Raw genomic sequence first — 26,175 nt, forward strand, 5'->3', positions numbered from 1 at the left:
GGAACGCAGAATGGACACCACAAGTTGATGTCGACTTCAACCGGTATCATAGCCCTTATCGAGTCGTTCAACGTCCACCCGCTCACGCACCCTCCACCGCCTGGAAATCCACCACATCCTCCTCCCCGAACTCTGGCTGCACATCCTCGCCATCCAAACTGCCCAGATACCAGCTCAAATCTCTCCCATCAAACTCCCTCTTCGTAAAGCCATCACCCAGATACGCAAAGCGATTCCTCTCGACATGCCTGATTTCAAAGTCCTCCCATCTCGGTGTTCGCACAGCCTCGAAGAAGTGCAGTCGTGAGCCAGGCCACATCATCGGCTCGCCGTCCGTGGTGCCCTGCTTGAACCATGATCGACAAGGCGAAGTCCAAGCTGTGCGAGGAAGGAATTTACGGCGATGTTCAGCGAAGTCGTCGACTGCGGACTGAGTGGGTGCGAAGGAGGAGACTCGTTCGTGGGACATTTTCTGGAGGAGTTGGAGGAAGTATTTGGCGACTCGTTCTGTAATTGGAAGGAAGCTGCCGTGACCGTAAGGGCCGAAAGGGCCGTTGAAGACTAAAGGGCGGTGTCAGTATAAACTTCAGTTCAGCCGTGTTAGATAACTCACTTAAGTAATTGGGGAATCCAGGGACCATGACAGAAAGATACGTCTCTGGGTAAGACTTCCATGCGTCTCTTAGATCTACGTTTTTCCTGCCGATCGTAGGGTACGGAGGTCGCCAGCTGACATCGAAGCCAGTGCCGCAAACAATCATGTCGACATCATGCTGCACGCCATCGGTTGTCTTGATTCCAGTAGCATTGATCTCCTCAATGCCAGTCGAGACGACGTTGACGTTATCCTCGCACAACGCCTCCAGATAACCATTTCCAGGTGTCGGTCTACGACAACCAACGGCATAATCTTTAGGTACGAGGATGTCGGCAATTTCTGGCTTTCGAGACAGCTTGCGTCTCATCTCCTCCTCTGCAAACTTCCGAGCATTTGCTTGCTCCTGGGACCCGTTGAGAATGAACTTGAAGCGGACGTTTAGTTCAGACTCAATACACTTCCGGTACTTGAGGTACTTGACGGGATCTTGACGAAAAATGTCCTTCTGTTGCTCCGTGTACTGGAAGTTACTACCATTTGGTCCTGCGAACCGTTGGGCGAAGCCCGCCGTGATCCATGAGGTGCTTCGCAGAAAGCAGGTCATGGAGCGAAGTAAGGGCTGTATGTTTGGCACGACTTGCACGGCCGACGAGCCGCCACCTATAACTGCGACGGTTTTCCCTTCGACAATTGCGTTCTCGTCCCAGTTGGCGGTATGGAGCATCTGGCCTTGGAACGAATCTCGGCCCTTAATGTTAGGCCACTTCCACCGATTGAGCACACCAGAAGCGTTGATGAGGACATGACATTCATCCTGTATCGTCTTTCCGGTGATCAAATCAAGCGCTGAGATGTGCCATTTCTGCTGGTCCTCGTCCCATTTGGCTCCAGTCACAACATGGCTTAGATGCATGTACTTTAGCAAATCGAACTCATCGGCGACTCGCTTGAAGTATGCCAGTATCTCTGGAGCCGTTGAGTAATAAGTCGACCATTCGCGCGGTGCCCAAGAGAATTGGTAGTTCACCGAAGGGATGTCACAGGCGCAGCCCTTTTCGGCAAGTCAGAAAGAGTGCTTTGGTTGATAGAAGCACGGTCTTACCGGATACCTATTCTCATACCAAGTGCCACCTATCGAAGGGTTCTTGTCGTAACAAACAAGCTCAATATCAAGGTCACTCAGGCTGACCTCATGAGCGAAGTTGATCGCACTCGCGCCAGCTCCAATCACGATGACTTTGAGCGAACGGCCGGTTCCGCTGGGCTGTTCCAAGATGCTGTATTGTTCTTGGTCCGACTTGAGATTGTTGTTCCCGCCATTGACAGCGATTTCATCGCTTTTCCAAAGGTTTTGTGCGGTATGCATCGTGTGGATGATGTGCTGTGATTAGGTTTTTCGGAGGTTGAGACCACAAGCAAAGATCGTTCTCAAGTAGGTGAGTGCCCTGACTAGGAGCTCGAGTGTACAGACCAAGAGGACAGCATGTGAGGCTATCAAGAATAGTTCCAACGTGTCCACCGCTTCGTCTCATCTCGAAGGTGGACAAGTGGACAAGGAACAGGTGGAGCTCCAGCGAATTCATCCCGCTCTGGGTCTACGCAGATAGTATTCCTACACATCGTCAGCATCGTGCTCTGTCTGGTTAAAGTGACTGAGTGACTGCGGGGACCCTTTGCTCAACAACAGCGGATCGAGGCCGAATGAATTGGTATAAGAATGAAGACACGTATTATGCCAGACAATAAGATCTTTGAATATCTGACTCACTAATTGTCTACAGTATATAGCGAAAGTCTTTCTGCTGACCATCGGTAAGGTCCAAAAAGGCCCCGTCGCCTTTTGGGGCACCAGCGCTTGTGTCGGCATTCTCCTGTCCCTGTGCCTTGTCACGCTTCTTATTCTCAATGATGTTCACAATCCGAATTGCAAGCAGGGTACAAGCAGCAGCACCATACCTAGCAAAAGAAGTCAGATAAGTGATCGCACTCAAGCTGTCCACTGGCAGAACCTACATGATAGCCATGTTCAGTTTTCCGGGGAAGTAGTCCGGGGCGTCCTTGCTTTGGAAGATCTGAGGTCCGATCCAGTTGCCCGCGCCATACGCCAGGATCTGTAGGCCATTGACTGTCACCTTCTTGGTATAACCAACGGTATTGTTGGAGATCATGACCATAACCAGGCCCCAGGAAGCCCCTGCGCAGCTAATGAGGTAGTAACCAACCAACAACCCTCCCGGAGCCGACAGAGGGATCGTGATCATCATGATGCCACCGACCATGGGTATCAAAATGGCGCAGATGGCTGGAAAGGTCCTATCACTCATCCAATCCGATAGAGCACCAAAGCCAAGTTTGCACACGATGTCGACGAAGCCGCCTGGCATTTGGAGGAGCAAGGCGAGGCGATTATCGAAGCCGAAAGATTTGATGATGATGGAGCCGAAGGTCGTATAGCCTCCGTTGGGTATGTTCATCAAAAGAGAAAACAACACGTAGAGGTATGTCCGAGGATCAGTGAAAGCCTCCCGAAATTGTGACCAGCTCCACACGCGATTCCCTATGCCCTGGAAATTTTCGCGGATGCGCTCGACAGCAATAGACTTCTCGCGCACGTCCAAGAAACGAGCGCTCAGTTGGTTGTCCGGCATGTAGTACACCAGAAATGCCCCAGTGACGACTGTGAGGGCTCCAAGGATCAGGAAAAGTATGTGCCAAGTGGCTAATTCTGCTCCAGTCGCTGCTGAGAGGCCATAGGCAAAGGGCGCCATTATGAGGGTACCGATACCGTTGCAGCAAAGCCATGCATTGACACGCTTGGCTTGTTCACCACGCTTGTACCAGATCGAGACGAATAGGACGAAGGCGGGTGTGATGGTGGATTCGAAGACACCAAGCAGGAAGCGTAGAGCGAGCAAGGAGGCATAGTTGTTGGCCGCAGCATGGCATGCAAGGATGACGCCCCACGCAACGATGAAGGAGGAAGTGTATTTCCCGAGCGGAAGTCGTCGTAGAAGGTACGTCGTTGGGAATTCCCAAGCAATGTAGCCGGCGTAGAATATGGACGAGATCCAGCTGTATTCGTCGGAATTCGAATCGAGGTGTGTGTCCTCACGTATACCCATAACTGAGGCATAGTTCAGGGACGTCTTGTCCGCGAACTGGATCATGTATACCCACATCAGCATCGGTAACAGATGCAGATCGATCTTGCGAAGAACGCTGCGGCCTTCTTCCGGGCTGTATTCAACTGGCTCATGGCCGAGAGCGAGCAGCGCTGGATCGCTGGTCTTGGAGACCTCTTCGACCTCGCCAACTCGATGGGAAATAGACTTGGTAATGGCATTGGATTCGTCCAGATCGTTGAGTTTGAAGTCTTCCTTTGCAGCCGTCATGTCTGCTCGTGTGATTTGACAACTTGGAGATGCAGTTGTTAATGGAAAGCTGCTGAGTTCAAAGAAATGACAACAGAGTCTGACACAGACATCCGTGGATGCCAGGCTGTATGTCAAGCCATATCTTCTGCTGCGAGGGGTACGTGGTGGAGCTCCACCGGCTGCTTCATGCTTGCTCTCTCCTCTCTTATCGCAGCGCTGACTAGTCAGGACTTTCGGTAGATAGCCGTTCTGCAAGCAGACAGTAACGTGAGACTCCACGCCCATCAAAATATCATGCGGTTAACTCCAGCTATCAGGTACTTTTACGTGTGTGAGCGGGACAAGAATACCGAAGAGTCTACGGCAAAGTTCGTGCCATCGAAAATGACTCAGTTCCAGTAAGCAAGTAGATTCGAGAAGAAGGTAGTGTTGGTCGGCACGGCTCTTCAATTGGAAGGCAGCAGACCAACAAATGTTTCGGTACGTTGGCACGCAGGTGTCGAGCGTGGGCGAAGGAGGCAAGGAGGCAAAGGAAAGGAAAGGATTGTTTTGATTGCCAAAGGTCGAAGAACTGAAGTCGACTTTTGGCCAAACGTTCAACTAATCCTTCCCAGCCTCCTTTTGTGCCAACCACAAGTACTTCAACTAAGCCAAACCTGAAAGACACCTGACGACAACGTTGTGTTCTCCGTGTGCTTGGACGTCCACGCACTCAGAAACGCCGCCGGCAACGTTTCAAGTTCATCGCTATCTGACCGATGCGACTGGGGAGCAGCGGCCAAGGATGACGGCGAGGATGTACTCAAGTACCCTGGCCGCCCTCCACCGGGGCCTTATCTCGACTCCACCTCCATCTGTCCGCCTCCACCATATCAACGAAGGCACGACCCAGGGATGAGATACTCTGCCGTGGCAGTGCTCTGATTTGATCATGCCAGATACACCTTATGCCTGTCCAAAATGCAGCAAGGTGTTTACAAGACGTGTATGTGATTGCAAGTTTTGTAGGCAATAGCTGCAACAATAATGGTCGCTGATTCTCTGAACTGATTAGGAGAATTTGGATCGCCATCACCGCGCTCGTGAGTCTGGCCCATATCACCAGTCTTGCTGAATAGAATCATCTGCTTGAGTGCAGAGACTAATATCTTTGCCAAGAGCATTCATCAGGCCCTCGGCCTTTACGTTGTGAGACCTGCGATGCGCCCTTCACCAGACGGTGTGTCTCTAAGAGGTCGTGAGCTGTTATTGATGACTGACAGACAGCATAGAGATGTGCTGAAACGACATGTGCAGCGATGTACACGGAGTGCAACTACTCGGTCAAGGCGGCTTCAGTCAGTGCCTTCTCCCGTCAGCCCAAACAAACTAGGCGCAGAACCAGAATCGGAAGCACCAGATTGTTCTCCTGGAACACAGGCTGAGATACACATCACCGGAGACTTGACACAGAACGATGCCGAAACCAGCTCCAACAGCGCCTTCCAGCATGCAACACCGGCGGTTGAATGTCTTCCCTCACCAATGGCTTCTGTGGAGGACCCTTTGTCTGCGTCTACCGATGCTGTAGCAATACTTGTCTACCGCTATGGTGTCAGTCTCAGCACAGCAACGGCAGCTACCGCTGCGTACTTTGTGCACATTCACCCTAGCCTTCCTATTGTACACCCTCCAACGTTCTCCTTGGTGACGACTCCCACTTCCCTAGCATCGATAATCGTCGCCATTGGGATCATGTATAGCCCACAGGCGTCACAACTTCGCGCGACCAGTGATCGCATGTGGCAAAATGGCCTTGAGGAGCTCGAAGCGTTGGTAAGCCAGCAATTGCCATGCTTTGTGGGACACTAGCTGACCTACGTATTCGGCAGGTGAAAGAGCAATCCATGTTCTACAAGTCTCCATGGACCTTACAGTCATGGATACTTCACATCGTATACGCATTCTACTTCAACGATGTTTCAGTACCCGCAACGTGCTGGGCAAAACACCAAAGCCTCATTCGAGTAGGTTTGTATATGTGTGGCATGTATACTAGCATCACTAAAGCATCACAGCATCTTCGCTCCTGCTGTTTGATGAACGAGCAACTGACTTTGCTCGGCAATGACATCCAGCCGTGGCTTACAAATATAACCCAGTCACTGCTATGGACTTCGGAGGAGGTCTCCATGGCCTGGCACGCCTTCGTGCTACATGAGACGTATCGACATTGCGTCTTTGCCGTGCTGTTTCTGGATCACCAGATGACAACGCCATGCAACACCCGACCTTCCATGTCGAATGTTGAGGTTGGTTGGGATCTGCCAATGCCGATCGCCCTCTGGGATGCTTCGTCTGCGGAAGAGTGGTTCACTCGATCACAGGAGCATGTTCAGCGAGGAATACTGTCCGACCCCTTGGATTCCAGCTCCATGCTGTCATTGGCTAGAGCAACACAACTGCTTCTGAGTGCTTCGCCTCCGCCGTTTGTACTGGAGCGCTTGTCAAGTTCCCCATTTGCGGCTGCGTGTATGCTTGTGAGCCTGGAGTCTCTCGTTCGAGACTTTACGACATGTTGCTACCGAATGCCTCCTGTCTTGCCGGACCCGTCAGCCTATCATGTACTTTCGCCCGAACAGAATCGGGCCATCAACGCTGCCGTCAATACTATGCTAGGAATTGTGGCCAAGAACAACGCCATATCGCCGCAGCTGAGAGGCTTCCTTCGCCTAAGCTGCTGGTTGACCCGGATCCAGCTGTGCGAGCCAGATGACCTCATAGTATCGGGCATCGTCGACGACTCGCTTTTGGCCAGCCTCAGTACATCGGCGCACTTGGTTCTGGGCAGCAGCGTCGCATTACGAAGAGCTGTGGCTCCTGTGCGCCGACGGTTCGGCGAGGATTGTTCCTTTCAGGCCTGGGATGAAATGTTGAAAGCACTCGGCGTCATCACTGAATCCGTGCAAGATCGTAAAGCTTCACAATCGCCATGGATGACGGTGCTTGCTTCACGGCTGCTTCTCATGCTATGGCGAACACTACGCCGAGCCATTGGCGAGATCGAACAGAGCAAGGCAGGCAGCGGCTCGCTTCTAGGCCAGCAGCAGGAAGGCCTCGGGCTCGCCAGTGTTCTGTCATCTGTAATCGTCGAGAGGATCACACAAATGCTCAAAGCCCAGCGTACGTCAGGAGCCCAAGAGCTAGAAGATCACCAAACGATAGAAAGAGCTTTTGTAAGGAAAATCACTGAAATCTTCTCTGGGATCAAAACACCCGTGAGTGATGCCATAAGCAAGATATGGCGGGAAATCGCGTCTCTGATCGATGGTGATCAGAGCGAGCCATTGTCCGGAGGATTGGACGGGTGGATGGCGTGAACACTGCAGTGCATACGTTCTGCTCAGAGATGAGAATCCCCTGGAGAAGCAAGCAGCTCCTTTACATTCGACATAATGGACTGTGGCATGTCAAGGTGTTCATGGTCCTACGCCGGAATTACTACACGGTATCGTACGAACAGATGAATAATGAACTTATGCATCTCCATGCAAGTCGGCGGAAAAGTACCGACAGTGCAGAGGGATGTGATGCTCTCGGCGGACGAAATGGAAGACATGATTGGCTGCGGCGGAGGAAAGGGATGAAGCCGCAGCACAGCTGAACTGTACACAGAAGCAGTACTTGCTCGAGGCCGGTTTTCGATAGAATGTATTTCTCAGCATTTGATCTGGAAATTTTAAGAGACTGACTTCTCCAACTGCTTTAAAGTCGTCCGCCTCAAACATGAAAAAGACTGGAGTCGATAAGGAAAACAGTTAGGAAGATCTCTATCAGTTGAAGACGCTCAATCCTCAATCGCAAGTTTCAGTTTACTTGATAAATCTTTTGCACAACAGGAAGCAACTCAAGCATGGCACCAACGACGTATTTGGTGACAGGTGCGAACAAAGGCGAGTGGTGGGAATCATTGAAGGAGACGGATTTGGCTGACGATACATCAAGGACTTGGCCGAGGGATAGCAACAGCTCTACTACGCCGTGAAGGTGCAACCGTCGTTGCAGCAGTCCGTGATCCAGAACACGAGACTGCGAGATCCTTACAGGAGCTTTCTCGTGCTCAGAATGCACGCCTCATCGTCGTTAAGATTGACGCCGCCTCGAAGACCGATCATGCCGCCGCCGTGAAGCAAATCGAAGAAAATCACCACGTCAAAACTATAGACGTCGTCATCGCAAATGCAGGTATCATCAACAGCACCCCACTCGTCCGAGAATCGACATTTGAAGGACTCCTGGAACACTACCAAGTCAACACCGTCGGTACAGTCATGCTCTACCAAGCAACTCGAACTCTACTGCTGGAGTCGAAGAATCCGAGGTTCATCGTGACATCCGGATCTGGCGGGAGCATCTCACAGCAAGACAAGATCCGTGTTCCCCTGGCGGAGTATGGGCCTAGTCGAGCTGCTGTGAATTGGCTGTTTCGAAAGGTACATTTCGAAGAGGAGAGGATTGCAGCGGTTTTGGTTGATCCTGGGTAAGTTCCCCCATGTTACGATTAAAAGAATGGTCGCCTCTGACGGTTGGTTCGAAGGCTCATCGATACGGACACTGGTGGCTCTGCCGTGACAAAGTTTGGGATGGATCGGTCGGTCTTGCAGTCGGTCGAGCAGAGTGCGGAGAACTATTTGAAAGTGGTAAGTCTTGCTCGACGCTCGATGAGATAATGCTCTGATATGTTCATAGGTCGATAATGCGAGCAAGGAAAATAGCTCTGGCAAATTCACCTCGGCGCCGAGTCAGGCTGAGTTGGAGTGGTAGAATAGGAGACTTCCATCGCGGCAGTCCTTCGGTTTGGGCTCGTCTTTTGGTTCTTGTAGCACATGAGTCTGGTTTTGCAATGGAAATTGATGCATTCTCCGTCATTTGTCGTGCTGAGAACGCTAATGTTGCTGAAAATCTCCAATCGACTTCATCGACCAGTCTCGACTGTGCGTCTAGAAGTCTGACAACTCGTGCAGATTGGAGGACATCTGTTTGTGTTCTGCTTTCGAGCATTGCCTTTTGTGTCTATGGAAGCATAACGAGAGAAAGAAAAAGTGGTGGCCACGAAAAGAGTGACGTTGACAATCTAGTTATTTTTAGACACGCGTTGAGAAGCTCGTCTTGGCGCGCCGCTTCTTCCTTCTGCGCAAGGGCTGGGTTTGGGTCAACAAGACAACAACGAAGAGTCGACATGGCTTCTATTACATCGGATCACAATGCCATGAGCTTGGCAGAGACAATACTTAAGCAGCTGAAGTCGAGGTGTCTTCTCATACCTTCATTCCTCACCTCGGACGCATACCTGATAACCTCCCAAAACCGCCATAACAGATGATGGAAATCATTAACAGCATCCTCCAGACACCACAGGCTGTGTTCAGACGGAAGCCGTTGGTTTGGGCACTGCTGGCTGCCGTCGGCACCATTTGGACTGGCAAGACACTGGCCAGTCTCGGATCCTTCGCCTGGCTGCATTTTGTCCATCGCTCCTCGCTAGAACGATACAAGTCGAAGACGCCGTGGGCTCTTGTCACTGGATCATCGGACGGCATAGGCAAAGCTTTCGCGCACGAGCTCTGTAGTCGAGGCTTCAATGTTGTCCTGCACGGCAGGAATGAAAAGAAGCTCGAAAATGTCAGGGCAGAGCTTCTAAAAGAGCATCCAACACGAAAAGTTCGCATTTTTCTTTTCGACGTCGCAGTCTCTGCCGGCGATCATGCGCGACTTGATGCAGCTGTAGATCAGCTGGAAGACATCGACCTGAAGGTGCTTATTAACAACGTCGGCGGCGGAGCGAAGCGCCTTTGGATCCCTCTGCAAGACTATTCGGGCGACGACACCCGCCTTTTCCTGGATATGAACTGCCGTTTTCAGGCAGAGCTGACCCAACGCCTGCTGCCACGTTTGATCAAGAATGGCCCATCATTGATCATGAACATTGGAAGCTTTGTGTCCGAACTCCCGGCTCCTTACATTTCTGTGTTTGGCGGCGCGAAAGCTTTTGGCAAGGCCTGGTCACGATCGCTGCATTTCGAAATGCTCACCGAAGGCCATGACGTTGAGGTCCTACAAGTGCAAGTAGGAATGGTATCCACGCCGAACGAGCCCCGGCCAGAGAACATCTTCGTTCCGAACGCCCGACGAATGGCTCAGTCAGCCCTCGACAAAGTCGGGTGCGGCCGAAGCGTCGTCTTTGGTTACTGGCCACATCAGCTGCATTGTAGCTTGTTGGTGGATTTGCCGAGTGTTGTTCGTGACAGGCTTTTAATGAGAATCGTGAAAGGCTTAAAGGAACAAGAGGAACGAGACCTGAAAACGGAATGAAGAGAGGCCATACACTTTCACCGCGGAAATAGGCTAAGGAGCCAGTGGCTGCGACGAGCTGCGAGCTAGTCTTGCGAACGAAATACTCTGTTGGACACCCTCAGCCTCGTATTTGGGTTTCTATAGCTGCTCTATCTGGACATAGCGGCTACAATCGGGACGCTGCTGTGCCATCGCGCTGCCACCATGCCATCGTGCCGCTACAATACCACCCGGCTGCGATATGACGTTGCCCGTCGACTTACCAATCGGGAAGGCATGGTGAAATGTCCACGTTTCCCTCTCCCTCGCAATTCAAAAGCACCATAGGTCTCCGAGCTTTAGACAGCTGGGCCCAGTATTCCCTTAAGATGAAGTCGAGCGTTTTCTTCCCATTTGTGGCAGCCTTGCCATCTGCTCTGGCCTTCTCAAGTGCCACACGACCTTTTACCGCGCCTCTAATAACTCCAACACCAAGTGCGACAGTCCCTTACCAAGTACAGCCCGTGAGCTCTCAAGTCCCAGCCAACACACATGGACCCAAAGCCCCTCGCAACGTAGCTTTCATTGCCTACGCATACGACGAGCAGTGGGACGCAACTAATACTTCGAAACCTGCGATCGATGTCGAGGCTCTGTATCAGGACAAGACCGGAGTTGATACCCTAATCATCAATCCGTGCGATGTGAACGAGAAGAATCCTGCTGTACCACAATGCCACGGATGGGACTTTACCAACTCCACATATTGGGAGCAGATTTGGCCTAGTTACCAGAGTGTCCAAGCGAACGGTATCCTTTTGATCGCCAGCTATGGCGGCTACCTCTCAAATACATTCCAGCTGCTCAATCAAGATTGGGACACATATTATTCGCCTATCGTCAACATGCTAAAAACTTACAAGTTCGACGGCATCGACTTCGACATTGAGCCATCGAACAACAATAGTTATGTCCCTCCTCTTTCTCTCGCTCTTAAGCTGGTCAACTCGATCCGTTCAGACCTAGGCCAAGAATTTATCATCACGTTCACGCCAGTGTCGTTCGATATATACGAAACCGGTGGCTCGATGTATTCTGGATTCTCTTCGTAGCAGCTAGACCAGGAAGCCAACACCACTGGAGCCGACGGGACAGTCATGAAGAGCATCAACTGGTTCACTCCTCAATTCTACGCCGGTGGTGGTGCGGTTAATAGTAGTGCTTATGAGGATATGATCAGTAACGGCAACTGGGATCCTAGCAGGGTAGTCATGTTAGCACCTGGTACGAGTGCTGTGGGTAGTGGATGGGTCAACATCACGACTTTGGAGGCTGTTGCAAAGAATTTCACAAGCACCTACGGCCAGGGCAATTTTGGCGGTGTCGGTGGCTATGAGTACGCTCGTGCTGGTGAGAGTGACGGCCTTACAGACTGGCAGTGGTTCAAAGACGTGAGTCAAGCACAAGGCATTGCGACATCTTGAGAGACCGGCCTGTCGAGCAAGTCGGATACTTGAAGATCGTATCAGTCAAGCATGAAGCAGCATTTGTTTACATCTCGACCATCTTTTGACCGTTTCTCGAATTCTATGGTACTCAGCCTGCCACAATCTCCCACGTGCCATGGTTTTCCGATGCCTGGATTGGGAAAGCCCACTATTCGCCTAGCCAACCACCACGAACCAGATCCAGGGTTCTGCTGCCCTATGGAAGCAGTAGAGAGGGTATTATAGTCAAAGCCCCGTCAGTTCGCAGCAAATGGCGCTGATCAACGCTCGTCCCTCTCAAGTGCCGACGTTTGATATCGCAATGGCTACCGTCCACGAGCCATCGCCAGCCTTCCACGTTGCTACGCCGATCATTGTGCAATCCAGAGTGGCGTTATCGACGTTGGTGTTGCTCCAGCCTGCTGTGACAGCCACTCAAAATGGTCAGCGGGATCCCAGAGGGTGCTCGTGGCAAGACGAGTGGCTGTGAGCACGTTCAGACAAGGGTACCAGATGGCTGTCCGGTTGTAAACCGGTTGCTTCTCCGTCCAGCCTTCGTCATATCTGCTTGTATAAAGAACTGCTACGATGGACCCTTGGGAGAGGTCGCTGCTGTGGCAACGGCATGCTCTTCATGACAAGATCTCTCATCTACGGCCTGTATATCTATCTTCAATTGACTCGATTTTCGGACGCTCTACCAGTTCTTTCAAACAACACTGTTGCCTCCACGAATACGACCGTCAACGACAGCAAGAAACTTACAACAGAGGCTACATCAGCTTGGTGGTTTCCCAATCTTGACCACACCTCAGGCACCGTCCGCGACTACGTACCATTCCTCAGGACCCCCGACTACCCAGTCTACAAATCTGTCTCATCGGGAAACTCGGCAGCTTTTCGCAAAGCCCTGTACGCAGATGGTCCGAATGGAGACCGTGATAACTTCTGGCTCGCCGGTCAGCCCAGAGTCGTCTACCTCGCACCTGGAACATATGTTCTCGATTCAACAATCTACCTCGACACAGATACCGTCATCATTGGTGACGCAGCAAATCCGCCTACCATTCGAGCCGCTGCAGGTTTCTCAGGCGACTATCTCATCTGTGGCGGACAGGGTGGCGATACTGCTTCCGGGGGAGAGCTTCACTTCTCTGTCATGATCAAGAATATTGTTCTAGATACGAGCTCGAACTCTGCCAAGACCGACTTCGTAGCATTGAGCTGGCGTGTAGCTCAGAACACGGCGCTTGCCAACGTCAAGATCCAGATGCCATCCAATGCCCACACTGGAATTTGGATGGGCCAGGGGTCGGCTGTCTCTGTCGGCGATGTCAAGTTCTATCAGGGGAGCGTTGGCATGCACTATGCTGGGCTTCAACAGGCCACACTCAAGAAGATGGAGTTCCATGGCTGCACTACCGGCATCAGGATTGACAATGGATTCACAGTCAACGTACATGCACCTATCTTCGACACAGTCGGCTTCCCGATCGTTCTCAACTCAGGAGGTCCTTGGGTATCCGTCATCGACGCCATCTCTACAAATTCGGGGACCTTCTTCACCAGTAATGTCGGATACCCGAATTTTATGCTGGAAAACATCTCGCAAAGCGCTGGCAACTCACCGGTCGTGGTCGTGGGCGGTCAGACGAAGATCAAGTATCAGACATCTGTCGGCACATACGTCTACGGCAATACCTATGGGGCAAACCCAATCTACCAGACCGACCCACAGATCAAGTCGGTGCCGCGTCCGGCATCCCTAGCTCCTGGCGGAAAATACCCAGCTTTAACGGCACCACAGTACCACTATGCTGTGGCAGGTGATGTTGTCAACCTCAAGAATCCGAAACGAAATGGTGGCTTCCATTTGTATGGAGATGGATCTACCGATGACACCTCGGCCTTGCAAGGAGCGCTCAACTTTGCTGCTTCGCAAGGTAAAATCGCTTATCTACCTTACGGGATCTATCGCGTGTACAAGACAGTCACGATTCCAGTTGGCACACGACTGATCGGTAATGCCTGGTCGACGATATCTGGATTTGGTCCTGCCTTCAAAGACGAATCAAAGCCAACGCCGATTGTAAGAGTCGGTGCTCCCGGAGCTGTTGGAAAGGCAGTCATCCAAGACATGCGGTTCACCGTCGGCGAAGCTCTACCCGGAGCCATCATACTGCAAGTCAACATGGCTGGTCACCAGCCTGGCGATGTGGCTATTTTCAATTCTCTCCTCACTGTTGGCGGCACTCGCGATACTCAGCTCAGCTGTTCGAGCGAAGCCAACTGCAAAGCTGCATATCTCGGCCTTCATCTGTCAACAACATCATCAGCATACATTGACAACTTCTGGTCCTGGCTCGCTGACCACGCTTCCGACTCCAGCAACGTCAGAACCCGCACAGCCGGTAAAGGCGGAATTTTCGTCGAAGCAAGGAAAGGCACCTGGCTCGCCGGAGTGGCGAGCGAACACTGGTGGCTCTACCAATTCAACTTCAACAACGCCAAAAACATCTTCATGTCCCTGATTCAGTCAGAGACGAACTACAATCAAGGAACAAATGCCGTGGTGACCCCTCCCTCTCCTTTCGTGGCGAGACCGAAGGATCCCGCGTTTGCATGGTGTCATGGTGAGGCGAACAGCAGCGACTCGGATTGCCCAATGGGCCCTGCACAGTTCTACGATGGCGGAGACTCGATTTTTCAATACGCGGCTGCGAGTTGGAACTTCTTTGGTGGTGAAGAGACGACAATGAATGTCATACGGAAAAGTCCAACGAATCTACATCTTTATGGACTTTGCGACCACGACGCCAAGTATATCATGAGGCTTCCGGACGGATCACGCTTTGGGAACGGTCCAAACGACGGATTTGGCGGAAGTTGGGGAACTGTTGTTGCTGAGTATTCTACCGCGGCTGCGTGAAGCTGGGATGAGGTTTGTTTGGTGATTGCGTGACGATGAGAAGAGATACCCCAAGGTTGGTCACATGGATGGAGTTTTTGGCGTGCAGCTTGGAAAGATGGCTTTTTGGACGGGCGGTTGGCTTGCATTGGTCAGTCTTACTATTATAAAGGCAAAGTTGGAGAAGGCTACTGGAGCCGGAGCGTTCCTCGAGACAGCTATTAATTAATCAAGTGTAATGTTTACCAACAGCAAGAGAACAATTGAAATCATGAAAACTTGCATCTACCCAATTCGCCGATATAGTCTTGCTGATTGCTTCGTTTGCCAGGGTGTCTGGCCTGCAAAACTCTGCAATCAAGATGCACACGTGCTGATGTACGTCGCAGTAGTGAAGGATCACTGAGACACCTCTAACGATTTTCGAATACAAGCCGATCCAAGAAGAAATGGTCCCCGAGGGGAGAGATGGTGAAATCTGATGTGCCGCAGCCTCTTCGCCACATGTTTGGTCAAATCGTCCACCATGAGCTACGGCTAGATCCATCCCCAGACCCAAACCGCGGCTCGTGGCGATGAGCCGAAGGATGGCTAGCAGCTCCTTCCTAATCCGGCCAGAAGGCAGAAAACAAGCTTTTTGTGCGACCGAACCGGGCAGCGATCAGCACGCTCGGCCGTGCAGAAAAAGCTTCTATGCAAGTCTAAGTTGAAGCTCTTGCCCATGTTCTGGACAAAAAGCTTCCCACATCTGACCGCATGTCAGTTGGGCGTTTCTTCAGCCAATCTGCACGCTTCCATGATGCGGGGAGTTCCAGCCACGACATTGTCCGTTAAAGATATAAGTTCAAGCCACCAAGCTGCTACTATCGCTGCGGCGCGTACCACGAGACTGTGTAGCCGCTTCGACCATATTTCTTGAGCACCACGTGCGGCGTGGAAGTCCCAAAGAAGGTATCTATACGTGGGCCAGAACGCCAGGTGCGGGCGGTAACTTCCACTCCGACAGCTTGTGGAACATAAAGTAACGAATGGGCACAATTACACCAACTCTGGGCCCGAGGATGGTCTTTTGAAGAAGGTTTGAAGGGAGGGTTGGTATTGTAGTATGCTAGAGAGTTGGCGAGATGGGGCTAGGACAGGCTGCTTGCCCTGAAGCCATGAACAGCATAAAGACGAGCGCATATCCTGGTTGAGTTGGAATTTGCTCCAGCTTTATCGACATTGACACTTCCACTCCACCGCCAAGACAGCAACATGAAGTTTTTCATCCCGGTCGTTGGCCTCATGGCCACCTCGGCCCTGGCTCAAGGCGTCGAACAGCCGATCGTCGACGCCATCACCGTCATCCAAGCACGCACCCAGCGAGTTGACACCGATGTCCTCGCCTGGAGCGGCGACCGACGAGGCTTCCGCCCAATCTTCTTCGACAGCCAGAAGCTCCTCAAGTCCATCAATAACGGTACCAATGTCGCCAACGCCAACGAGTCTCTCGACTTCAACGGCGCGGTCAACGTCGGTCTCGCGACCCTCAACCTCATCCCAGTCGTCAACCAGACCCTCATCGACTTCATCGCCACCATCCCCAAATTCAACAAGCTCTACCTGACCCCAACTGTCCTCGACTCCCTCAACCAGCAAAAGGCAGCCTCCGACGCTTTCTCTGCCGCCGTCATCGCCAAGGTTCCTGATGGTCTCAAAGACCTTGCTGGCCAAGTCACCGCACCAATTGATGAGGACTTCGATGTTTCCATTGCGGCCTTCCAAGCTGCGGTTGATTCCCTTCCAAAGTGGCCACACCACCCGAAGGGCTGGACTGGTTGGGGCTGGCGTTGGGGAAAGGGCTGGGGTTGGTATTAAATTGCTATCATTGCTCTTATCTTGATGTAACGACGATATGTGGCATTGTTGAGCAATGCTGGCACGCTCAAGAAGTCACGATCATAGATTATGTATGCATGAAAAAGTCTGTCAACTGCACCAGTTTGTGTTCGTGTTGTTCTCGAATGCAGTTTTCAAAGACCGCAAATCAAGCATCTGAACTAGTTGAAGGAATTGACGCATTATTTTGATCATACTTCATCAGCTGTTCAATTTAGATTCCAGAGAACGCAATAGAGACTGCACAGCCCTTGTCAACCACTTTTCCCATCCAACTTCCAGAAGCGGCAATTTCGTCCGCTGCACAGACACAATTACACCAATCACAAAACGGTACGATACCGAAACCCACTAGCGTCCGCTTCACATGCTGAAATGCGGCCGCTGGCTCCAAGTCACGCTCGTACAGATGTCTCATCAACGGCTTCACTCATTGTGCGCCTCGCCTTGATGGGTATCTCTCGCCATGGCCGCTCAAGGCAGCAGGATAACGACAATGACAATAGCGCAAGGACACGGCGATGGAGATTACATTATGTCCATAGGGAAGATATATGAAGACGATGACTTCCCCTGCAATGCCTCTCCCAAACCAAACGCACCGCTCAGCCTTACCGTAGCACGGAACTCGCTACCAATACAGACTCGTTACATACAATGACCGGCTCAAACGAAACTATCCTCGTCACCGGCGGCTCCGGCTTCGTTGGAGCCCACTGCGTTCTTCAAGGAATTCAAAAGGGATACCAAGTCCACACGACTATCCGCTCCCTCTCGCGCGCAGACGATGTGAAGCAAATGCTGCGAAATGGAGGGGCCACTGAGGCTGAGATCTCCAACGTCAAATTCTTCGCAGCAGACTTGATGAAAGATGATGGCTGGAAAGACGCTTGTGCAGGATGCTCGTATGTACTGCATGTTGCTTCGCCATTCCCTGCTGGTGCACCAAAGCATGAGGATGATCTCATCGTACCTGCAAGGGAGGGTACTCTGCGGGTGCTAAGGGCGGCGAAGGAGGCTTCGACAGTCAAAAGGGTCATCATCACCAGCTCGATGGCAGCAATCGGATACGGATACGGCGACGTAGTCAAAACAAAAACCTTCACCGAAGAAGACTGGACCATCCTCGATGGCCCTCGGGGCGAGACAATCGCTCCTTACCAGAAAAGCAAAGCCATCGCCGAACGAGCAGCATGGGACTGGATAGCCAAAGAAGGCAGCCCAATGGAACTGACCGTCATCAACCCAGTCGCCATTTTCGGACCAGCGCTCAGCGCCGACTTCTGCGCAACCTTGCAGTTCATCTCCCGTATGCTAAACGGCCAGTTGCCCGCCATGCCGAACCTCGCCTTCGAGACCGTCGACGTGCGAGATGTCGCGGACTTACATTTCCGCGCCATGACGAGTCCGAAAGCAGCGGGACAGAGGTATCTGGCTTTACGAGATGGAGGACCCATTTCGTTGCAAGGGATTGCGCAGACGCTGAAACGGGGGCTGCCTGCAGAAGAGACGAAGCGAGTGGGCACGATGGTTATTCCGAATTTTGTTATGCGGTTTGCGGCGATGTTTCAGCAGGATATCGCGTTGATCGTTCCGGAGATCGGGAGGGTAAGGAAGTGCAGTAATGCGAAGGCAAAGAGGGATTTCGGGTGGCAGCCCAGAGATGGAGACGAGGCGATTCTGTCGGCGGCGAGGAGTCTGCAGAAGTATGGTGTCGTGAAACCGTAACAGATTTCATTTCCCCAAAAAGGGCCATATCTATTGTCGAAAGTGTAAAAAGACTCGTCTATCATGAATATTATATGCACAAATGCCAGATGATCAGCCTATTCTCATTAATTCCCATCCATTAGATTCCAGAGTCAATCTTCTGGTAGTATGCATCCTGGTAGTAGGAGCTCCAGGCGGAGCATTCGTTATCGTAGGTTGTCTTATCGGGCATCGTCATGCTGCTGGGCGATTCGAGGAACTGCATACCGAGACCTTCGGAAATGTGCCATGCGATGTGGCAGTGCATCAACCAAGTGCCTGAGATAGGATTAGTGATACTGTCGTCAATTGTTGAGTGGAAGACGAGACATACCTGGGTTGTTCGAGTTGAATGCAAGAGCGAGCCACCCTCCGGCGTAAATCGTAGCCGTATCTCGTCGAGTGGGGTTGTCGAAGTTGAGGGTGGCGTTGCTAGAATCGTAGGTGCCTGTGCCTTGACCAAGGACTACGTAACGGTCAGCGCAATTCCTCAACTGCTGGTTTGCATAGACTTACCGAAGAAGTCATGTCCGTGAAGATGGACAGGATGAGGAATAGGTGGGATTCCATCAGCCTGCTGGATAAGCCAGTAGTTCCAAGATCCTGAGTCGACAGTGGGCACCAGGTTGATAGATTCAGGGTAGCTGGTGTTGCCATTCAGGACGTAAGACATGGTTGGGTTCTCCCAGTCAACGTTGATGGAGCTGTTCAAGGACCAGACAACGATGGAGTTGCCGTTTGGAACAACAACGGCCTGAGTCAAGTTGACGTTCATGTTCTGGAGCTGGGACTGGAAATCGCTGCTAGGAACTGATTGGCTCCAGTATGGAGTCAATGGGCCAGGCTCGGTGCAGCTTGTGGGCTCGGTGAACCTAGAAAAGACGAATTAGTTCAGGTCATCTCCTGAGGCCTGCGTTCAATGCTTACTCAGTGCTGTATGGGGTATCAGCTGGCTCGCTGGAGTAAGACCAGATGGCACGGCCATAGAAATTGTTGCCGCTCTGACAAGCTTCGGACACGTTACTTCGGAACCAATAATTACCGGCGCTCTGGTTGGCAGTGATGATCACATCGTAACGCTGGAAGTAATGTGAGCAGAGGATGAAAAAGCCAGTCGATTGAACAAACCTGTCCAATGCCCATGATCAACCACTCAGCAGCGAACGGCTGGATTGGAACGAAGTCGGCAGTGATGACTTCGAATGGATGGCTGTCGAGAGAAACTTGGACGTCTAGTCGCCAAGAGTTAGCAATGTATCCAGAGCTTCGAATCAGCAGGGGCTGAAGACTCACAGTTGTCAACAGACATGTTGATCAGTCGCAACCTGTACTTCTTTCCAGACTCCATGGTGACCTGCGAGTAGTTGCCGTTTCCATTCGCATCCTGGTTGGTACCGTTGATCAAGCTAGAGTCCGAAGTTAGCGTCCACGTGTGTCCACTCGGCAGAACAATGGTCCATCTTACAGATTGTCCGCTGGTGGTACCGACAACTTGTTCTGCAGTTGTGCGCTGGCAATAGCATTCATCTGGAAAGCAGTCTGATAATACCACTCGTTGATTGGGTAGACGCCAAGATCCTCGTCGTAGTTGGCGGTTGCAGGACCATCAAAGATCATCGTGCCGACAGTGCCATCTCCGTATTGTGAGCTGTAGTGCGCATGGTACCAGGATGTACCGAACTGTGTGACGTTGAAGGCGTATGTACGAGACTGGCCAGGTGCGAGAGGGCATTCGCTGACACCGTTCACACCGTCGGCGCCAGGGCTGTTGTATTGTCGGACGCCGTGCCAGTGGATCGATGTGCCGTTGTCCTAGAGGCAAAGAGTGGTGAGTACATCTCCGAGCGAAGGCATAGTGGAAAGCCTACCTGCAGACTGTTTGTGACGTTAATTGAGAGATAGTCGCCCCAGCTTGCTCTAGAAAAATGTCAGTTCTTGTTCTTTGATCGTTTCTGCGCGCTGGGTGCATACCGGATGGTTGGCCCAGGGTATTGACCATTGATGAGGAAGCATATCCTCTCGCCGTGGCCATCTGGGTTGCATGTGCCGTTGGTGATCTCGAGGTTGTAAGTGACGGTATTGCCCGTGGCAGGGAACTTTTGGTCGAAGTCTGTCGCGATGCTGAAGCCATCAGTCCAGCATGCTCGGGTCAAAGCGCCGTTTGTGCCTGTAGAAATACATCAGACTTGATCGACCACGTCAGTGTTTGGTAGACTGACATGCTCCGTCGGCAGTATCCCGAGTCGCCAGATCCGCGGATTGGGGGAGAGCAAATGCTTGAGAGCACAGCGTGAGAACGCAGCTGAGAACCGGCAAAGATGAGAACGCGGCCTTCATTATGGGCAACAGCAATGCCAAGCGAGTGTATGAAGACAACGCAGAAACGAGAGGCGCGAGACTGAGCTGTCTCTGGGTGTGTGTTCGTGAAAGCAATTGAAAGGCCAAGAAAGAAGCGAACGAGATAGTGGAAGTCAAGTACAATTGGAATGGCCGGAGCACTGTAGTTCAACCAAAGAAAAGAGGGCCCTCATTTTGCAAGATGCCGTGATCCGATGCGTACTGGATGCTGTGAGTGCCTAGTTTGGGACATTTCACGTGTGCCGGATCCTGGAGCGACTCAGAAACATGTGCATTGGAGGGTAGCGGCACCGTGCTTCGAAAGGCAATTGGCCGCACGTTCCGTTGTTGTCGACAGCAGCCGCGATGGTAAGAAGTAGCGCGTCCAGAGGATCCAGTACAGGAGGCTGACTTGTAGATCGTGGTTCGACGGACCCACTGGATCTGTGGAGGATGTGATGAGGCTCATGAGTTTGTTCCAACCTCACATCGACCTGGAGGAGCGTGTTGTTCACGATTCTTTCGCTCTTTCAGAGCCATGATCCAGTATGTCGTCTCGCGCTCTCGTTGTTGATCGGCGACAACGACACGCTCGACTTTGTTGGTCGGAAGAAGTCGTCGCGGCCGTCCGCGTCACCTTCGAAACGTCTTCAACGGTCAAGGAGGCAAGCTCAACGCTAGGAAGAGACAAGCAATTCAAGCAGTCGGCGACCACGTTATTTGACGTCAGCACAGCGAGGCAGCTATTTCAAGCGTGCCGATCTCTCACTTGGCAATCTCCCTTTATCTGTGACTTTTCCTGAACAATGCGTGGTGTTTCGAGGAAGAAACGCGACGAAGAAGCAGACGTGGGGCTTCCTCTCCTTTTTTGTCAACACGCCAGCTGAAGTCAGCAACGATCGGCGTCGAATCGGGTCTGATATTTCAGCCATCGGACGTCTCCTCCTGTCTTCCGAGCCCCAACGGTTGCATACGTCTTACAGTGTGCACAAAATCTCGCATCTTTTGTTCCAAGTCGCTGTCAGAGGCGGCTGTTGTCGAACAGTTCCGGGTCCAGGAGTTCAAAAGCAGCTTGAGGGGCAAGATTTGAAGGACGTCTTCCGACTGGCTTCAAGTCACAAACACGCCGTTCGAAGGGATGTCTTGTTGCGAGAACAGCAGCAGAAGTCGCGAGGGTCGCCGATGCAGTGAAAAGGGCGCTCTAGTCAATTCAGTGACTTTTCGGTTCTTCCCACCTGCCCTGAACCATCCGTACGGACGAATCAACCCCGTGGTCGACGATAATACTGCGAAACAACGGCATTATACTTGGAGTTGAAGAACACTAAAATGTCGGTCAGTCTGGATCCGCACCGAAACGTACAGCGAGCCACCCACGAGTGTCTGGAAGGCTTGCAACCTCGATGCAATTGCCGTCGGCAACATTCACAAGATCTGTAGCTCCAATCACTGTCCCAGCGACGTCCAGAGCCGCGGCTCTGACATACTGGAATTTATCCAAGGCACCTCCCACGGCGACAGACGTCTCAAATCCCTTCTTCGCTGCGTGGATGGTCGCACTCTCATCGGCACCACTGCGAGAATCTATCGACACTAACGTTTCGCGCCTGTTGGCTACCATAACGACCCATGAGACTACTTCGGTTGCTCCATTCCAGCTCGCCAGCACATTGCCGCTGACAGCATCGAGGGCAAGTTTCGGATTCCAGTTTGGAAGGCCGACCCAGGTATCCTTGAACACTCGATATGTTCGCACGTTGGTGTTGAATCTTCCAAAGGCAGCATCCATCACAGCAGTTCCATCAGGCCCATACTCGGTGAAGCCCGCCTGAGAATCCCAGCCGACCAAGGAGTTACCATTAGGCAAGGCATCGTAGCTGCCCATTGCATAGCATCCGAGGCCTGAAGGCGCCAAATGCTCCTCGACGAGCTTCACGGTCTTCTCTGGGAAGTGCGTGAGCTCCAGCCTCAATCCCCGTGAACAGCCCGGCCCGGTGCATCCAACAGCCTTTTCCCATTCCAGCTGGTGATTGTCGAACATGGTCAACTGCGTCAAGTCATCGTCCAGAAAACGAGCATGATGCTGCCACGCAAAAGCGGTCGCTTGACCATCACTCAGATCCTCGAAATCGTTCCCCTTGCCGCCCAGATTCCAGATCGGCCAACCATCGGTACCGTTGATCAAGACCACGGTATGTGCACGCCGCAGGTCGACAATATAATCGCCTTCTTTGATCTTCTGGAGACTATTGATATGCCATGGATCCCATCCATTGTGCGTCACCGGCTCATAATCGTGGTACGATGCAGTGGGATGGAAGAACCACGATGCTCTCCAGCCGAACCACACCTCCCCCGTGTCCGGCTTAATCTCCTCAAAGCAGGAGTCCAGTAATACATCATCCTCCTTTCCCCCAACAGAAGAGAGATTATACACGGCCGTCGATTCATAAATGGTAATAAGCACTGTATCGTCCCTCGTCACTTCACACTCGTGCAAATCAGCATCTGCGCTAAAAGACACCGAGCTCGTGACATTGAAGACAATTTCGTAGTGCTTGTTTAGCGCAACACAAACCCCTTGCGCATGTCCCTTCCCCTGCATACCCTCCCAGAACGTCAACACTGTCTCTCCCCTGTACCGCTGCACGCGGACATTGTTCACAAAGGCAAAGTTGCGGTTGGCATAGATCAAGCTCAGGTCGTCGCTCGAGAAGAGGTAAGGTCCCATTCGGGATTCGTACTCCAGGCTCATAAGCAGGTGCGGAGTTTTGGCGATGGAGACGGCGCTTCGGTTCCAGATGGGCGCATTGAAGATTGGTGACCAGATATCGGGATCGGAGAGGTAGCGCTGAGCTGGAGCGTCGCCGTAAGATCCCTTTTGATAGTCGTCAGCAGCGTTCATGATGCCAGCATCGGCGCAAACAGTAATGATCTGAAGGAGGAAAAGAGCGAGGGAGAAAGGACCAGAAGCCATAGTGAACGTGGGGACGAAGAAGGATCGTGGTTTGTTCAAGAGCAAACGCCGCCGAAGGGCAATAGACCAAGGACGAAAGAGCCGGACTCAAAAGACGAAGACGGGTCAAGGACTAACTTACATCTAACCATAGCCTCAGCCACAGTATCAACGATGGAAGTGCAGTCTTGCAAGTGCAGCGATCCATACTCCCAATCTGAGTGTCGTCGGCGTACGTCAAGTGGATCCAAGTGCGGGTTTCCTCTACCGCAACGTCAGATGACTCGTGGCATGCGATGAAGACCACATGGTGTAGAAACACGGCCGCATGCGTAGGAGTGTAGTCGACCGCTCCTTAATTCGAGATCCCATATCGGCAAGCTGAGCGATAGAAAGGACAGATTCCAGGCCATCCACCCCAAAACCATCTCAGGCTGCGGTCCCGATGCAACTGCAGATGCTTGGCAGGTCCAAGTACGATCCTGCACGATTGAAACGCCTGGAGGCCCTGGGCATCAAAACGTAAGTGCTTCTCATGCATTTGCAATCTCGCAAATCCCCTCCCAGCACATGACTGCCATCCATCTTCCCAAATCAGCAAAAAGTTCCTCAAGTCAAAAGTGTCGCAACAACATCGACATCCGAACCGGGTGTCTAGAATCCAGAAGATCGCCGGAGTTCAAGCATTTCCGCCAAGACTAGAAGCCGCGTATACTCCTGCTGCATTGTAGAATCAACGGTCGAGACTCGAAAATTCCTACTGTTACCGGTTCAAGTGGGCGTTCTTGGCTGGAAGGATTCGTCATGGGTGCCGAACGTTCTGGTTTTGTCGTTGTAAGGTTTTGTTTTCGTGAGGGCGGAGTCTCTCGGGCGGGAAATCTGGTATTGCTCTTAATTGCCACTGCATACATTTTGGTTTGGCCTCTGCATAGTGCGTTTGTTCAGGACTTGTCAACCGAGAGTCGTCGAACGGGCAACTGTGCTCGAGCTTCCAAGCTATCCGTTGGATAAAAGGTAAAAGAACGGGTTCCACACCACAGCAGCACGAGTAGGCAACCGGTTCATATATGCGTTTGCAATAGCTCGTTGACGCCACCCGTAAAGCATCTGACGTGCTCGTCGCCCCTGCACAGTCGTATCCAAACTACACCAAAAACAGGAATATCTGCATCAAAGTTCAGGCTTGGCAAAGCTTGGCGGGTGAGTGAATGAATGAATCCAGCTCTCGACGAGACGCCTATCTCCTACCTTTCAAGATACACTGCTCCCATCCGAGCTCTTCAACAATTTTGTAGTTCAACATACCTTGGCAGCTCGAAATTCTCCCTTCTCTACCGAAGATCCACCGCCCCTTCTTCCACGCTAACAGAAAATTCCTGCTAGCCTTGCCCACAGTCAACACCTAACATTCATATGCCACATCACCACGCTAACATCTTCATCAACAAATGGTATTGTGGCCGAGCGGTCTAAGGCGCCACGTTAAGGTCCACATCCTTAATCTCAATCCCGTGGTCCGAAAGGGCATGAGTTCGAATCTCATCGATATCATCAATCCTTTTTGCTTTTTGGGGTGGACTCGACCGAGTGTCGACCGCGTTCGACGTTGCTTCGCCGCGCAAAGGGGAGAAAACGTATGATGGGTATTAAGGTGAATTCGAACCTGTGGTGAACGCGAGCAGCTCCTAAGGGATCAAGGATAGTGATACAATTCGTAAGACTAGACTTGGCTGACTCTCGAGCCCATTCGACTTTGTTTCGAGTGCGAACGAGGAGAGAAGTTTGATATCAACGTGAATTCGAAACTGTAGTGAACGTAAGCACCTCCTACAGAATCCCAGACGACATTGCTATTCGTAAAACCTCGCGGCGCTACGGCATCATCATTCTGCCATCTAACATTGACATCCAGCACCGCTTATCCTGGGAAGAACTACAGCCTCTCTGTGCATCGGAAGGACAATCTGAAATCCCCTTTTGTTCGCTAGCAGGGGTTTGAACAAATCGGACGTGTCGAAACGCTGGCAAACTTGATTATCCGTCCAATGCACAGAGAGGCTGTAGAACTCTTGAAAACCTCAACTCTCGCGCTCAAACAACTCCAACAATTCCCCCCGAAGCCCATTCCTCCCCCCTTCAAATCCCTCATCAAAAAAGCCATGGAATACGATCCCCGTCTCCAGCACAGCGAAGCTTGTACCTCTCTCTATCTAGTTCCACAAAAGCCCGCAAACACTATCCAAATATTCAAAAGTCCAAAATCCCGCTGCCAACCAGCGGAGAAGACATTGTTCTTCCGATCCGCCGGACTCTACGACGTCGAGCACGACGCCGTGTGGGCAGGATCAGCATGGTTGGTCTTGAGCTAGACTTCGAGACGCCTTTCTTTTCTTTCAATTCGGAGCCCGCGAACCCAGCTGTGTAGGCGACGACGGGTTGTGTCCAGCATGTATTGCAGGACTTCACGGTCCTCGAGCGGGCGGGCTTGAAAAGTGCATATCTCCTCCACAAGATAATCTTGCTCGCGAGAGCCTCATCCCAAATCAAGGACGGGACGGAGGCCGCCAGAACCACGA

The 26,175-nt window shown here is 51.9% G+C and overlaps 10 protein-coding genes and 1 non-coding gene across 11 annotated transcripts; 7 read left to right on the forward strand and 4 right to left on the reverse strand.

The window, feature by feature from the left end:
- Positions 1-82: 82 nt before the first annotated feature.
- M409DRAFT_66316 (uncharacterized protein) lies at positions 83-1,964 on the reverse strand (the record flags this gene model as incomplete). The annotated part of the gene is made up of 3 exons (XM_033816886.1): positions 83-561; positions 614-1,649; positions 1,701-1,964. The coding sequence occupies 3 exons, from the start codon at positions 1,962-1,964 to the stop codon at positions 83-85; spliced, it is 1,779 nt and encodes a 592-aa protein (XP_033667587.1).
- Positions 1,965-2,373: 409 nt separating this feature from the next.
- Positions 2,374-3,990, reverse strand: M409DRAFT_66317 (uncharacterized protein; the record flags this gene model as incomplete). Its single annotated transcript, XM_033816887.1, has 3 exons — positions 2,374-2,554; positions 2,612-3,880; positions 3,929-3,990. The coding sequence occupies 3 exons, from the start codon at positions 3,988-3,990 to the stop codon at positions 2,374-2,376; spliced, it is 1,512 nt and encodes a 503-aa protein (XP_033667588.1).
- A 929-nt stretch (positions 3,991-4,919) lies between these two features.
- Positions 4,920-7,331, forward strand: M409DRAFT_54495 (uncharacterized protein; the record flags this gene model as incomplete). The annotated part of the gene is made up of 5 exons (XM_033812725.1): positions 4,920-4,957; positions 5,027-5,054; positions 5,131-5,787; positions 5,844-5,978; positions 6,030-7,331. 5 exons carry the CDS (start codon positions 4,920-4,922, stop codon positions 7,329-7,331), a joined length of 2,160 nt encoding a protein of 719 aa, XP_033667589.1.
- Positions 7,332-7,949: 618 nt separating this feature from the next.
- On the forward strand, positions 7,950-8,495 carry M409DRAFT_36665 (uncharacterized protein; the record flags this gene model as incomplete). The annotated part of the gene is made up of 1 exon (XM_033810591.1): positions 7,950-8,495. A coding segment is annotated over one exon (546 nt), but the record flags the coding sequence as incomplete, so codon positions are not given.
- An 838-nt stretch (positions 8,496-9,333) lies between these two features.
- M409DRAFT_66318 (uncharacterized protein) lies at positions 9,334-10,323 on the forward strand (the record flags this gene model as incomplete). The annotated part of the gene is made up of 1 exon (XM_033816888.1): positions 9,334-10,323. The coding sequence occupies one exon, from the start codon at positions 9,334-9,336 to the stop codon at positions 10,321-10,323; it is 990 nt and encodes a 329-aa protein (XP_033667591.1).
- A 2,082-nt stretch (positions 10,324-12,405) lies between these two features.
- On the forward strand, positions 12,406-14,700 carry M409DRAFT_36662 (glycoside hydrolase family 55 protein; the record flags this gene model as incomplete). The annotated part of the gene is made up of 1 exon (XM_033810590.1): positions 12,406-14,700. One exon carries the CDS (start codon positions 12,406-12,408, stop codon positions 14,698-14,700), a length of 2,295 nt encoding a protein of 764 aa, XP_033667592.1.
- A 1,233-nt stretch (positions 14,701-15,933) lies between these two features.
- Positions 15,934-16,536, forward strand: M409DRAFT_22760 (uncharacterized protein; the record flags this gene model as incomplete). Its single annotated transcript, XM_033806481.1, has 1 exon — positions 15,934-16,536. One exon carries the CDS (start codon positions 15,934-15,936, stop codon positions 16,534-16,536), a length of 603 nt encoding a protein of 200 aa, XP_033667593.1.
- Positions 16,537-17,214: 678 nt separating this feature from the next.
- M409DRAFT_22761 (uncharacterized protein) lies at positions 17,215-18,285 on the forward strand (the record flags this gene model as incomplete). Its single annotated transcript, XM_033806482.1, has 1 exon — positions 17,215-18,285. One exon carries the CDS (start codon positions 17,215-17,217, stop codon positions 18,283-18,285), a length of 1,071 nt encoding a protein of 356 aa, XP_033667594.1.
- Positions 18,286-18,406: 121 nt separating this feature from the next.
- M409DRAFT_66321 (multicopper oxidase) lies at positions 18,407-20,643 on the reverse strand (the record flags this gene model as incomplete). The annotated part of the gene is made up of 10 exons (XM_033816889.1): positions 18,407-18,585; positions 18,641-18,772; positions 18,823-19,178; positions 19,234-19,385; positions 19,435-19,538; positions 19,600-19,712; positions 19,772-20,118; positions 20,175-20,223; positions 20,278-20,473; positions 20,526-20,643. 10 exons carry the CDS (start codon positions 20,641-20,643, stop codon positions 18,407-18,409), a joined length of 1,746 nt encoding a protein of 581 aa, XP_033667595.1.
- Positions 20,644-21,979: 1,336 nt separating this feature from the next.
- On the reverse strand, positions 21,980-23,620 carry M409DRAFT_54501 (uncharacterized protein; the record flags this gene model as incomplete). The annotated part of the gene is made up of 1 exon (XM_033812726.1): positions 21,980-23,620. One exon carries the CDS (start codon positions 23,618-23,620, stop codon positions 21,980-21,982), a length of 1,641 nt encoding a protein of 546 aa, XP_033667596.1.
- A 1,429-nt stretch (positions 23,621-25,049) lies between these two features.
- M409DRAFT_t31 lies at positions 25,050-25,150 on the forward strand. Its single transcript has one exon. It is a non-coding gene; the product is annotated as a tRNA-Leu (tRNA).
- The last annotated feature ends 1,025 nt before the right edge of the window (positions 25,151-26,175 follow it).

Source organism: Zasmidium cellare (genome assembly GCF_010093935.1).
Source record: "Zasmidium cellare ATCC 36951 unplaced genomic scaffold M409scaffold_17, whole genome shotgun sequence".
NCBI classification, from domain to species: Eukaryota; Fungi; Ascomycota; class Dothideomycetes; order Mycosphaerellales; family Mycosphaerellaceae; genus Zasmidium; species Zasmidium cellare.